General features: G+C 39.8%; 1 protein-coding gene across 4 annotated transcripts in view; it reads left to right on the forward strand.

Annotated features, from left to right (window-relative positions):
• The window catches only part of sdk2b (sidekick cell adhesion molecule 2b), a 272,687-nt gene that overhangs the window by 199,682 nt on the left and 58,715 nt on the right, over positions 1–14,290 (forward strand). For all 4 annotated transcript variants that reach the window (XM_038735898.1, XM_038735900.1, XM_038735899.1 and 1 more), the window contains exons 3-4: positions 11,240–11,346; positions 13,684–13,831. In XM_038735898.1, the coding sequence (XP_038591826.1) occupies positions 11,240–11,346; positions 13,684–13,831 (255 nt within the window). The remainder of the gene's footprint in view (positions 1–11,239; positions 11,347–13,683; positions 13,832–14,290) is intronic.

Genomic DNA, 14,290 nt, shown 5'->3' on the forward strand with positions numbered 1-14,290 from the left:
ACAGTATGAAATTTTGGTGATTTGGTGGCTACCTTGAAATGACATATTTAAACACACAAATTATTATTTATTATACTAGTATTCTGTACCCTGCATATAAGTATATATGGACAGCAGTCTTAAAAGCAACTACTAGGACATGCTTGAACACTCTACACCTAAATGTAACATCAAAAAAAATTTGAGTTCTAATGGACCAGAAATATGTGCATTCTATTCAGATTGTCCAAAGGCATATCAGAATTTCGTAGCTGTTTTGTAAAATTTATTTTTAGAGAAAATATGCTGCCTAAAAACATAGACATGTAAAATTAAGGCAAAGTTAAGGCTCAAACCCCTTTTCTTTATATTTACCTTTCTTGTAGTTATTGCTATTGGTCCCTGTAGGGCAGGATAGTATTCTGCATGTACATTTTTTAAACACAGCCAGTTATAGTTTCATAATGGAATAGCCTACTAAATAAAATAGTAAATGGACTGTACTTATATAGCATCTCTGTAGTCTTCCAACCACTCAAAGCACTTTACAATACATGTCACATTCACCCTGTTCACACAATAATGCTATGCGAAGTGCCAACTGCTCATCAGAAACAGACACTAATATTTTCACGTACACTCTCACAGCACAGCCATTGGGAGCAATTTGATGTTCAGTATCTTGCCCAAAGACAAGACTAGCAGACAAGAAAAGCGGGGGAACGAACTACCTAACTTTTGATTAGTGTTAGACCAGCTCTACCTTCTGAGCCACAGCCACCCCAAAAGAAATAGCTATTGCTGTTTTGTTTCTCTTTCTATGTCTTATTTGTTCCTGGCTTTTTCCTTTCCTCTTGTGGCTCTTTGACCTCCATCACTCTCTCTAGAGAGACAGCACACAAGCAAAAGGCGTGAATGAGAGTTAGGGCAGGCGATAAACCGTCTTTAATGGTAACTGGAAGATCTGTAGTATGGCAAACATCGCTCTTATCTCAGAGAGCAGTGTGTCTGCACCAAGTGTTTCTGTGTGCATGTGTGTGTGGATACAGCAGTGTAAATGAAGCACTAGAGGATTCAAAGGAAAGTTGTTGACACACGCTTTGCTGATCTTTGCTGAACTGTTGTGTTAATATGTGAAAGAGTGCGTATCTGAAAACAGCAGAGGGTGAACATACAAGCAGCATCAGCCTTGTTGATGGAGTTGGGCTTTTCCCCTGACAATCTCTGGAGACAGATAAGACCAGAGTGGGAACAGGAGGGTAGGAAGGGCAAGTGACACACAGATGCTATAACAATTGATCAGAATGGACTGTACTTGAGAATAACACTAACTGTTGGAGCCTCAGGGCCCCTTTGACTGTGTTATTGGTTGAGTGATTAAGCGATAGAATGGGTGATTAAACAAGTAGTCAGGCACAAAGCTGCGCAAGATTCTGCATGTGTGAGTGCATACTGTATAAAAGCATGATTTAAGACTTGATTTAAGAGAAATGGACACAGATTTGCAGCAAATGTGACATTTTCTTGAAAACACACTTGTTTTGCAGTGCTCAGGCATTCACTCACATGTAGAGGCGCATAGGACAGCATTCACAAACACAGGCTGCCATTTGCAACTGCATTTTTAAACGTCTGCTGGCGATATAAAAAACACATTACCAGCATGAACACTGTCGCGCCCAACGCCCTGAAGTTCAGCCAATCAGACAGCTCTTTTCTTTCTCTTTGGCAGCGTCTTTCCTGCTGCACTGTGCTGACTACAATACAGCGTCACCACATCAGCGTAATGCAGCAATCGCAGTGACAGAAATGGCACAAAGTGCAACGCTTGTTAGAAAATAGATTAGAAGAGTTTTGTTGAAAGTTGGAGGCAGGACCAAATTTCACAGAGGCAGCAGCCTCGTAATTCTCTTATTATTGTGTCAGCTAAGTTGGCTAGGCAAGATTGGATTGCCTCGATTGGCGCATGCTGCAACATACCCTGTTGCTGTTGAAATAAAGTGAACTGTGGGTATTATTAATAGTGAAACACAAAAAGACATAAACCTAAACACTATCAAATTTCTTGTATCAAATCAAACAGTCTTTATGTTATTAACTCAGATCCCATTGGTTTACATTTCAGAATAAACCATCACTGTGTTATGCACCACCCTAACCTCTTTTCAACAGGAAATACACAATGACAATACTCAAATAGAGGAAGTAAAGATACTGTCTCAGAGGGCAAGTGCAGCATCCGTTAACATACAGTGTATCCATTTATTTCTCTGTGTAGTTCGGAAACTTTTTGCATGTGAAAGGGTATTATTGTGTGTTGTTTGTGAGTCTTAATGCAGTCCTCCTCATTCTTCAACTTGGCCTTTCTTTGTGCCAGGAGAGTATTTGAGCAGAGCAGATCCCCATATTAATAAGGTTACGGTAGAGGTCCCCAGTGTTGAGTGCTACTTTAAATATCGACACCATGTGACTTGACCTTGTGTCCTCTGGCAGCCGATCAATACTGCAAGGTGTGTCTGTGCTTGCATTACTATTCAACATTTAGGTGTGTGTGTGTGTGTGTGAGAGAGAGAGAGAGGTAAGAGAGTGGCAGAGTTTCAAAGATCTGCTGCGGGGAGGGCCACACTTGGGACTAAACAGGCTCAGCATTGACTGCTGTCACATAACAGCAACATCACCTGCATAGTATTGGGATGCCAACCAGCCACACCATTTGCAAGAAACCTGTTCCCAATTATTGTTCCCAAATAATCATTTAACGGATTTATCTCCAAATTAAAATTCAAGTTAATTAAGATTGAAGATTATATCCAGTACAATTAAGGGGTTTTGAACCCATCAGCCAGTGGATTCTCCAGCACACAATGCTTTGGTAGATCAATTGGTCTATAAATACACAGCATAGCACCACAGCTTCCTATCACATGACCAAAACCTCAAGGGCGTTTACCTGGCACGCAACCAGTCTGCCAATTAACCCAGAAACTTAATTAAATGAGTTAATAATTAATCAAACCTCAAGAGTCATTTTTGTTTGTCAATTGGTTCTTGGCTGGGTTGGTGGAGTGTGGCCTCTGTTTCCTTAGGGAATAGTAAACTTTCCACAATTTTCATATTGTAATGAAAAAAAGTCTTCAAGGACTTAACAAACACAGGGAAAAAGTAGATGTAATCTAATCAACTGTCACAGCAGGAGTTCATGCAGATTGATTTTCCATCTCTGTGTACTTACTGTCCCTTGTTGACAATTTTGAGGAGTGAAAATGTGTTTTCCCAACAATACAGTCGCAACAAAAGAAGTGCTTTCTTGGTCAACTCTGCCTTTCCCAATTAAGACACAAAAAACTCCGCCCCAAAAGAAAATGAGATTAACATTTTGACAGCTATCATATTAGTGTGTCACTTCAGTCTCTCCAGTAATGGCTGGTCACTGCAAAATGGTGTGAAATAGGCCAGTCATACATGTTTTCAAGTGTTAGACATGAACTATAGGTAGATATATACAGCTAGGTTAAATTGCAGTCATGTATTTCCTGAAAATAACTCCATCTTACCACCTCTTTCCACACTCTTGATCTCTCTTTCATCCTCCCTCGTTGTTCATCATGTCTGCCTCAGTTTAATCCACTCATACGTAAACTACCACCAAGCATCCATAGTTTTTTTAACAGATATAATTTCATGGTGGCTCTGAACAAATTAACACAAGTTCAATGCAATATTATTCCGTGTCTGGGGGACGAGATGATGAGCTCAGCTTGCTAACTAGATGGAGATGAAGGGAAGCAGGGGGCAAAGTAGCCCTCTGTGTGTTTGTGTGTGCAAAAGGATATCTGCTTTTAGACCCCACACACCAACAAATATTCTGATGATGTGATACACATGATTGAGTTTCAAATCATTTAATTTAATGAATAAATATAACTTAACTTTAAACACAGTATTCTGTATTGTTCCCTTGTTCTGTTTTTTTTGAAAGTTTACTGGTTACAATTGGTAATGATGTTTTTTATAATCACAGCAAGAATAGAAACCAAATTATGTTGAAAGCAAAAACCACCATTATTTTCATCTGATTTTGGCTGCCATGAACAGTAATTTGTCATCAACAATCCCAAAATCCTCAAAGAGCAGAGTCCTCCCGAAGCAAATTAGAGACTGTTAAAATGTCTTCATTTCTTTTTGTATTGTCCATAAATAACTTAAACACACAGACAAAACAGTAAGCTTGTTAGCAAGTTGCAACCAGCTGTATGTCCTATGTGTATGTATAGATCAGGAGGAGGGTTAAGGTGCTTGTTGATTAAAATCAGACTAAACAAAGCATCCAATAATTTTGAATTAACTTAAGTTAAATTCAAATAAATAATTTTTGTTGAGCCAATTTGTAACACTCTTTATCTACTTAATCTATATCCATTTCCTCCACATCTGCTCTAATTCCATCTCTTAAAGGCCTTGCCATGACGCTGTCAATACTCTTTACATTGTGGATAATATAAGTTAATAAAATAAATATCATGTAGAGCAAATTCACTGGATGAAAGTATCCTTGAAAAACTGCCTGCGTATATGTTTATAGTCATGTTCTATAATTTTCTAGGAAAAAAAATGGATAGGTTGACTTTTGCAGAATGCTGACAGACTTTCCAATACACAAGCAACACAAATTCATCATGTATTATTCAACTGTGTTTCAACTAATTGATTGATTCAATGAGATTATTTGAAAAATTTGATTTTGTTGTCCTTGCTCATTTTGTCACTATTAGTCCTAATAAGATCAGCAATATTCTTGCGAACAAGAAAGAGTAGCAGTAACATCCAGTTACAGGCAGAAAACTTGCCTGCACTTGGGTCTGTACTTGAACTGCATCATGTCAGGGACCAGCAGGGCTTGGACAGAGCCAGCCAGGCAGCATTTCTCTCTGTATGACCTTAATGGATTTCCCTCTGTAACTAAAAAACGTCCATTTTCTATCTCCCTGGCATTCTCATCCACCCCCAGAGACAATAGATTTTTTTTATCACCTTTCTCTCTCCACCGTTGCACTCGCTCACACCTTGTTTTCTGTTGCAGAGTGAGTCAGAAAGTGCAAGTGAGAGAGAAAAAAACAGACAGCATTTGTTTTATTATGCACACATTGACTGTGTTTGTGTATGTTTGTCTTAATGAGTTTGTGTAAGGGCGGGTACGGTCATTTTTTCTAATGGGTGATCCACAGCCTTATGAAACACTTCGGTATAAAAACAAGGACATCTGATTACATTTGGACAGAATGTTTAGCCGTTCATATTAAGGAATTTTTCTCTGATGCTGTGAATACTTAAGGATGTACTGTTCACCAGCATGTATAATGTGTGTATTTAATGTTTCCTTCAACTGTTAGGAGTATCATACTTATGGCTGTGTCAACACAGTATGGTATGGTTTTGCATAATGTTGTGCCTACAGTCTGATATGGTATGACAGAAACATTCTGGTGAGGTTCCCAAACGTTTAGTGCTGACCTACATTCAAAGGGGGCTGGCAGGGCTGCTTGTGTCTGCAGGCTTCTCTCTGATTCAAACAGACCCCCCCACACACACACACACACACACACACACACACACACACAGAGTAGTTGCAATACACCATAATGTCACAGAATGGACAGAGAAGTGTTCTAATGAAGTCTTCACATGCATCAGAGATTTGGGATGGATAATTTTGAATATGAAATTCTATAATTATCTGATCAAAAGGCTCTGAACGTCAAAATATGGCAGAGCACTTGATGACAACTTTTGATATGTTGTACACAATTATGTACCCACTAACCCAGCCCTCACCCAAGCAGATGCATGGACGTTTACTTGTCACATGTTTGTGTGTAGTCCTGTGTGCCTATGTATTCACTCAACTTTAATATCATATGTGAACATGCAACACCAAACCAGCATTGGCCATCAGAGATGCCTCACTGCTTCAAGAACTGTAGGCTATGCAGCTCAAGGGAAATTGCCTTTTATAGGGATCAAGGCTGGCAAATTATACCAAGAACAAAATGATAGAACAGACATTTTAATGTATAAAATGGACTGGGAAAACAGTCGACAAAAGATTGTGTAAATTGTCTCCATTACTGTTGTCCATATGGTTTATCTTTAGAAAACATTAAACATGTGGAGGCTGTCCCTCTGGGCCTGTAGACGAATTACCCACTATTGATTTCCAGTCACTTAAGCCAGGAGTCCCATTACATGTCATGTGTTGTATGTGGTGGGTATTAAGAAGAGAAAACAAGATCAGAATGAAGAATCCCATGCTTTATCATTCATGAGATGATCTCAAGACTTGATTCAGTACACTTTCAAAGGACATCTCATCAGAAATATATTGTACATTATTGATTTGCTTTGGATGATGAGGAGCTGCTTGTCACCTGTAGCTCAGTGAAGAACTGGAAATGTGTATGTTCGATTGTGTGTCGATGTATTTGTCACATGGTAACATTTTGCTTGTCTTGTTGCTTTCTGTGATGGATATTTTTAATCATGATATGACAGCACAAGCATATAATGATCCTATTAGAATAATAGCACACATCAATCCATCATGATCCCTCAAACAAATAAGTAATTAGGCAGTCAAAAGTAATAATTTGCTGCTGTTACTGCCTTTATTAATATGGGACTGAATGTACAAGCAAGCTGTCGAGGTCTTACAAGTGTTCCACAATGGTTTAAGTGAACTCATTACCGAAAGTAAAGTGACATCAAACTGTAATAAGGGGGTGATGACCTTTTCATAAGCTCCAAACAATTCAGTGAGAATAAAAACATCATTACAAGTGAGCCATGACACACTGTGCTATGCATCTGCTTTTATTATGACTTGCAAAATAATTGTTGCGTGACGTGATGTAAAAGACATTTTTAGATCGTCGTTGCAAATCATTTGCCGTGTTTAGCAGAGAAATAACATAAACCCAAACGGCAAGAAACATCTTTTTAAATTCTAATTAAAATATTTAAAGGCATTGATGCTAGTTATTTTAGATGTGTGTCATTAGCGGCTCATTCCAGATTTATGATGCTTTATGATGTATCATGATTTACTGTCATGCAGTCAGTGTATAATTACAATGTCCTCATGACGTGGGGGTTTATAATCTTACTGTATAACTAGCAATTTAGGTAAAATGTTATTGGAGTTAACCTTGGGCGGCACAGGTTTGATGTTATTATGGGACCACTCACTATAAAGTGCACTGCAGCCATCTTCAATCAGGGATGATAGTTTTGCCAATCATCCCCTTATATCCTGTCATCTTTCCCTCCCTCTTTTTCTGTCTTTTGGTCTTTCCATTCTTTCATCCTCTCCACGCTCCCTTCGTTACTCCTACTCCAACCCACTTCGTACCTATTCCTCCCTCTTTCTCAGGTCCCTCTATCCGTCTCCCTGCCACTCCTCCAGCTAATCATTTCTCCTGAGTGGGGCTAATTAAAGGGGATCTGACAGAGTGCGCTGACCACAGGAACATCAATCAATCTCTGTCCAACACAGTGAGCCCCCGCTGACTCCCCCAACCTGCTGCCAACGCGCACAGCTCCGCAAAGGTTAATTGTATTCATTATATAAGGGACAGAGCAAAAGAGGGAGAGAGTGAAAATACTGTCCAAAGTCACCCTGAAGGTTCTGGCTCTGGGATAAATTCTCGGTAGGCCTCAGCGAGGTTAAACTTGGATCACCAACACCACCTGTCAGCTATCTCTCTTAACGTTTGCTTTTTCTCCACCCAAACACTGATGTGACTAACATTTTAACTTTTTTTCCATCTCCCTTCTATCTACGCATAACACATGTGCATAATTGTACTAATTTAGCTGATGGAAAATATGAAAAGAGTCACACATCATTAATAGAGCCTCCTGATTAGTTGATTAAGCCTTAACAGACTTTGGGCTAAAACTCATTTAGTCCTTCAGGTCCAACTGACGCTGCTGCTAATGAGGTTTGATACCGCTTCATTTTTTGTTATAGATATTAACAGCCTTCCCCCACACCCAACCATTTGTTATTGTAGCACTACTTCCATTTGTTAGCAGCCACTTCCACAGCCCAAACGCAGCTTTCTAGATGTTTTCAAGGTATCAAAATAACAAAGGTGAAACTTTGCTTTATGCTGACATTCATAATCTAGCTTATTAGCCTAATAATCAAACTGAATTTCCAATTTGGATTCACTGTATACATTGAGCCTGATAGCATGTTCATGTTGGAAGACTGCAGTTCGGGAAGGGGAATTGTCTTGTTTGGTTTTTCCCTAAACAATTAGTACTAAATGGTGTATCCATTTTCCTTTGACACGGAAACTGTTGTTGCTAGGATCAATTATCAGATTTTTTCACACAAGTTTTAGAAATGTGCATATTCAAGAGTTGTTATTTCTGTTAATCAACTTCCATATTTGTGCAGCTGTCAATTTCATCCACACTTTTTTGTCGCCATTTTTTTGTTGGATGGATGTAGTTATGCTATATAGGATGAAGACATTCCCGTTCTTCATTCCCTGTACAACGTGCAGTTGTGTCTCCAACTGGGAGAAATAAATGTCAATGAGCACAACACCAGAACTATTTGAATTTCAGACGTCAGTAACCAGGCTACGAACAAGCTATGTGTCAATGTCCCCTTTTCTTGTGAGTGTTAAAGCAAAACAAACTGGTGGCTGCTATGAATGGGTCAGTGATTTTGCAGGTTGAAATGTGGCCAGGAATTGTGTTTCCTGACACATACTGTAAATAACACATACAGACTGGTAATAAATCCAAAGAAAAACCTGAACAGAGAGGATAACCAAAAGAATGTCAATGTTCACACTTTAATAAGTATGAGTTTGGTGCTCTCTACCACCATCATCAAAACACCAAATGACAGAATATACAGCACATTAAAGTTAAGTGTTGGGGATTTTTCTTTAATTTGTCACCCATCAGTATGTATATATTTGATCAGTGTAACAACAAGTAACATTACTCTGAACAACCTTGAAGACATATAGATACCTGGTCCTACTTTCAGGATGTCAGCCTGGTCAAAAGACTTAAAAAGATAGTCTCGTTCTCTGTTGGCAGGTCTGATAAAATAGTTTAAGGTTTCCTTCAAAAAACTATGTGTTTGATTAGCTAATTTTACACAGCCTCTCAGAAAGAAAAATCATTCATCTTGCTTATTTTCTCTTTAGCCATCTGCATTCTGTAAAAACGTGTGAAAAACGATTAATTCTTTTAGAATCTGTTAATGTCAACATATGTTGTAAACATTACTGCCCTTGAAACAACATTTAGTCATTTAAAATATCACTTTCTAATCCTGTTCTGAATGGATTATTTTTTTAAAGCACTTTTGGTAATTAAAAAGAACCGATAAGAGTACTGATAAAGAACAAATCAGAGTACTAGTATGATAGGACTGATATTTGAACTCAACTGCCAGACAAATAAACCCCCCCTGGGTTTATTTATTACTAATTTCTCTTGCGTTGAAATGCCTTCACCCTTGCCTAGTCATATAGCTTTTTTTCCTGACTTCTTCTTTGGCTGTTTCTCAGCCATCTCTCCTTCTTGACAATGCCTAGAGTCCAGCACATTTGAATGTGCTGGTGTAGAGAAGTCTCTCTCCCACTGCCCCCATCACTCCTGAGCACAAGCACTAACTGTTGCTGATTGGTTGGAACAATTGGTTGTGTGGCAAGGTTCACAACTTCCTTTGCACTTTCCATTTACAGAACCAGGGCTGTTTTTTTTCACAGCACACTAAACAGAGAGCTAGCAAACCGTGAGGAAATATTCATTGAATTTAACAAAAAGTGTATTGGATAACAATAATTTACGATGCCTTTAAGTAACTATAGTAAGTTATTTTTTATGTAGCTCTCATGTTAATGACTAAAACTAGTAAGAAATTGTTTATAAAAAAATCTGTCAATGGAAAAATATCTTTACTGATTATCCTAATTTTCTGGTGAACCCCACCTCAAACCCACCTGAGTATCGTTCCTCCAGTAAAACATGGCCATTTCCACAACTGCGTATCACTGAAGGCTACACTCAGACTTTATGCCTGGCAGTGCACTAACCACTCTTCAGCACATATTCTGTGGGAATGTGACAGCAAAGATGGCAAGCACCCATACTAGTGGCAACTGTTTCACCTCCCACAAGAAGTATTTATTTTGACAAGAATGTGTTCCGCAAGAGTGATTCGAATAAAACATGTCCAACTCGCTGTAGGCTAATTCACAACTTCTGCATGTTGTGCTGCCATTTAATGTGCCATTAGAGACTGTCTGTACAACCACTTTAACAGTTGGCCGCTCCACGTATCTCCCACTGCACCACCATTTATTAGTTATTGGAAGGCTGTTAAAGAGTTGATGCCTGGTGTTTAGAGATGTCTGGATCCCTGATCTCTCAAATAAATAACTTGAATATCTCAAAATAAAATAAATACATTTTATATCCCGGTGCTGTTGACTTTAGAGATGGCAATTTGAATGGCTACTTAAAATCATTGCCATATCTTTACTGTAATTTATAGTATAGCAATTTAAGATGAAAATGCGTATGTATTATAATTTTAGAGGAGGGTTTGCAAAATAAATGAGAGCCAGTATTGACATCACCAGATGTGGCTCAAGATACAACATGCATCAAGTCAGTAGTTAGTAAACACAGTACAGTTCCTGACACAGAGCAGCTTTATGTTACGCTGCCTCCACATGGCAGGGAGGCAGTACTGCCACCACAGCTGGACACTGAAGTCAAGGTCATGTGGAAGAGTGTCAACTGCTGGAGACATACAGCTTCAACCTTTGTCCCAGGGGGGTTTGTGAATATGTTTGTGTTTGCATAAAAGAAATTTAAAGCAAGTGTTTGTTGCCTGTGCCGGCCTATGTACGTGCGTGTGTCTTGGGGGAAGGCTTCTCTGTGGTAGCTGGGTTAGCCTCTTGAGCATCATTATCATTGGAATAAACAACAGCTAAGCTCCGTTGTCCTCTGTGCCCTTGTTCCTCTATTAGATGGTCTTAAGTTTGTGTGTGAGTGCAATTTTGTGCCTTTTCACGTTCATGCTTACAAATTTGCAGATGCCCCGTGTTTGTGCACTTACATAAGTACCCTTTTGATTTCTACTTTTGTTTTAATTAGTTTACCAGTTTATTGCGATTTAAGAGAATCGTCATCCGTGTCTTCTGTGTGTCTGTGCTTATTAAAGGTACCTAATCCCTTCATTGGACCGCTCCCATGCTGGCTTCTACCGCTGCATAGTGAGGAATCGGGTGGGAGCCCTTCTACAGAGACGCACTGAAGTACAGGTGGCCTGTAAGTATCCACACAGCATGCAGGTGAAACACAAATGAATGGGCCCAAATTGATGAATAAAAAGGATGGATGATAGATAGATTCAGAGAGAGAGGGTTTTTGTGTGTGTGTGTGTGTGTGTGTGTGTGTGTGTGTGTGTGTGTTTGACTGCCTGCAGAGTACACAGTATGCCCACACTCTGTTTGGTTGCCTTTGTATCAAGGACTGACTAGGGAGGGACAGATGCTGGCAGGGTGAAAGATCTACCTGCATATCATTCGTGGTGTTATCAACCCGGACAGCTGTTCCACTCAGCATTCTCATTAGATTGATATTGTTGCCATGGTTGTTTTTAACTTTGCTTCATTTCAATAAGACCGCCGCTTATTTCATTCTCTCTTTTGTCAACAACATCTGGCGTTTCTGGTGAAAATGGGGCTCAGTTGCGCCGTGTGTCTGTAAATTTCCAGCACCACTTTTAGGCTGCTCAGCTCCCTCATCTTGTTAACAAGCTATTATAAACACACCGCAGAGGTGTCTGGAGTGTTGTCACATCGGATCCACCCCCATATAGGCACAACCATCCTACGCCCATTATCCCGCCTTCTCAGTGTATGCCAGATTCATTGGCTTCCCCTTGTTCCTACGACATTTGAGTGGATGTGACACATGGCTGTACCTGACTGAACAATGCAGCCAACCAGGCGTGAGAGAGAAAGGGATGGGAGGGAGACAGTGAGGGCCTAACAGTCCCACTGGTCCACTTCTTCAGTATTGGGCAGACATACTGTTGCTGTAGCCAACTGCTTCTTTCTGCATTTGCTGTCTCTTCCAGCAGTGTGACCCTTGTGCTGCTCCCATCACTGTTTCTTTTTGACATTGCTTTCCTTCCTCTCTCTCGTCTGTTGTCTGGCCACCACTGTTTTCTGTTTATTTCTTGGCTTCCACCCCACTCTTATTCTGTTTCTCTTTATTTCCACCTCTTCCCATTTCCATAAGTCTCTTCTTCCCCCTCATCAGTTGCTCATGAAGGGGTATAGACTGTGAGGCAAGTTAAAAAGGAGAATTAAGGACACTTGCAGAAGAAATGGATGAGATAGACAAGGGAGGGAGAGAAAACAAGATAAAATAGGAAAGATGGGAGAATTTCTTTTGCAAGCTCCATTAAGGCAGCACAATTTGGATTGCGGAGACACACCTCGGAGAAAGGGAAACATGCCGAGGAATTAGAGTTTAGGGGAAGGGAGGAGTACATCACATTGCCGAAACTGCAGATCAAAGTCGGGATTTGCACACTTCCCAGATTTTCATTTAAGCTAAGCGCCACAGCTGCACTGCAAAGCCAGATTACCTTTTTTATTCTCTCTGAAAAAGAGCGAGAGAGAGAGAAAAATAAGATTGCCATCGATGCACAACTACTCCAACATCCCCAGTTCAAAGCCCCATACCTTGATCCCTACATTTTTTTTATTTCTAAACTGTGTTAGAACTTAATTGAGTGTTTGATGTTATGTTCAAATGATTTCAGCAGAGTTTTCTTAATTGTTTCCCTTGAATTGAAGAGAGAAATATATGATCCTTTCCTTACCTCTCATGGAAAAACAATCTTAACGTATTCCACTGTCACTTCTTCAAAACCAAAGTCTGCACTTTCTCTTTCAGACAGCATTGGAGGAAGGAAGTATTGACTGCTTGTTACTGCTGTCCTATAAAGGTTTACAGTCAGTATCAGCCAATATGATTGCAGAAAATTGCACAGCTGAGATCAAAACAACAATTGAAGTTAGGGCTGATTGACGTGAAATCCATCAAAAATTCCAAACCTGCCCATAGATCTCACTTACAAATGGGCAGAGCATGGAGCAGGAATATTAGCGCAGTATTTTTGTCAGCTTTTAAGATATAATGAAGCAGGGGAGGAATAAAACCGCTGTAACAAATGAAATGTATTTGGAGATAATAGAATAACGGCAGCACTGGTCATCTACTATGTTGAGTAATGCACGCGTTTAGAGTGTGATCAAGATTGATTGCCCTCGATGTATCCGCACAGGAGGATACGCAATATGAATATGAGTCAATTTAGTGCCCCTTCTGTGTCCCTCTGTGAGTCATTACATCTTGGTTCCTTCTAGCCTTTCTTGATGTACTGTGGAAACCATGGCAACAACACTGCTCTGTCCATCAAAGTGGCTCGATGTAACATTTCAGTACAGAAATCAGATGGCAAATGCTCTGTGGGCACCAAAAGTCAGATTCAAGAAAGAAAGGGAAATTTGTGCCTGTGATTTTAGGTACCTTTTTCCTTTCTAACTCTTCTGTGTTATTGTGCTCTATTGTTTGTTTGTTTTCCTGTAGTTATGGGCAGTTTTGAGGAAGGTGAACGCACCCAGTCAGTCTCTCAGGGAGAGGGTGCCGTTATCCCAGCGCCGCGCATTCGCAGCTTCCCCCAGCCACAAGTCACCTGGTTTAGAGATGGGCGCAAGATTCCACCCAGCAGTCGCATGTAAGTCCTTTTATTTTTTTTTTGTTTTACTTGTTTTTGTTCCCATGGGGTCTTTTTTGTGCTTCACTTTGTATTTGTGTTTGATCCCGTGAATACCTTTTGGTGCCTTGTTTGTTGCTGCGGATCTTTGACCTACCTGTCGTTTGTCATTCATCTTGCATTTTGTGCTAAAGGGGGGTTTGAATTTCTCCTGTACAACAAGGCCCAAGACCAAAGCAGTTTTGGCACTGTGTGAAATGAAATCATTCCTTTATTCCTTATTTTTATTTGAAAAGAAAACCTAAACCAATCGTTTTTATTTCAGCTTATCTATGTCTCTGTTTCTCTTAATTTTGGTTTCAAAGTGGCAGGCTATGTCTTTCTGAGGCCACTTATCAATGTTTGCCAGCCAGCAGCGGCAGTGTTTTTTCAGGCGCCATCAGCACCTGATGATGCTAGCAACCGCTGGAGATGTTGTTT

The sequence above is a fragment of the Micropterus salmoides genome, unplaced genomic scaffold (assembly GCF_014851395.1).
Source record: "Micropterus salmoides isolate LMB-PRFRI ecotype aquatic unplaced genomic scaffold, ASM1485139v1 Ms_hic_scaffold_21, whole genome shotgun sequence".
Classification (NCBI taxonomy): Eukaryota; Metazoa; Chordata; class Actinopteri; order Centrarchiformes; family Centrarchidae; genus Micropterus; species Micropterus salmoides.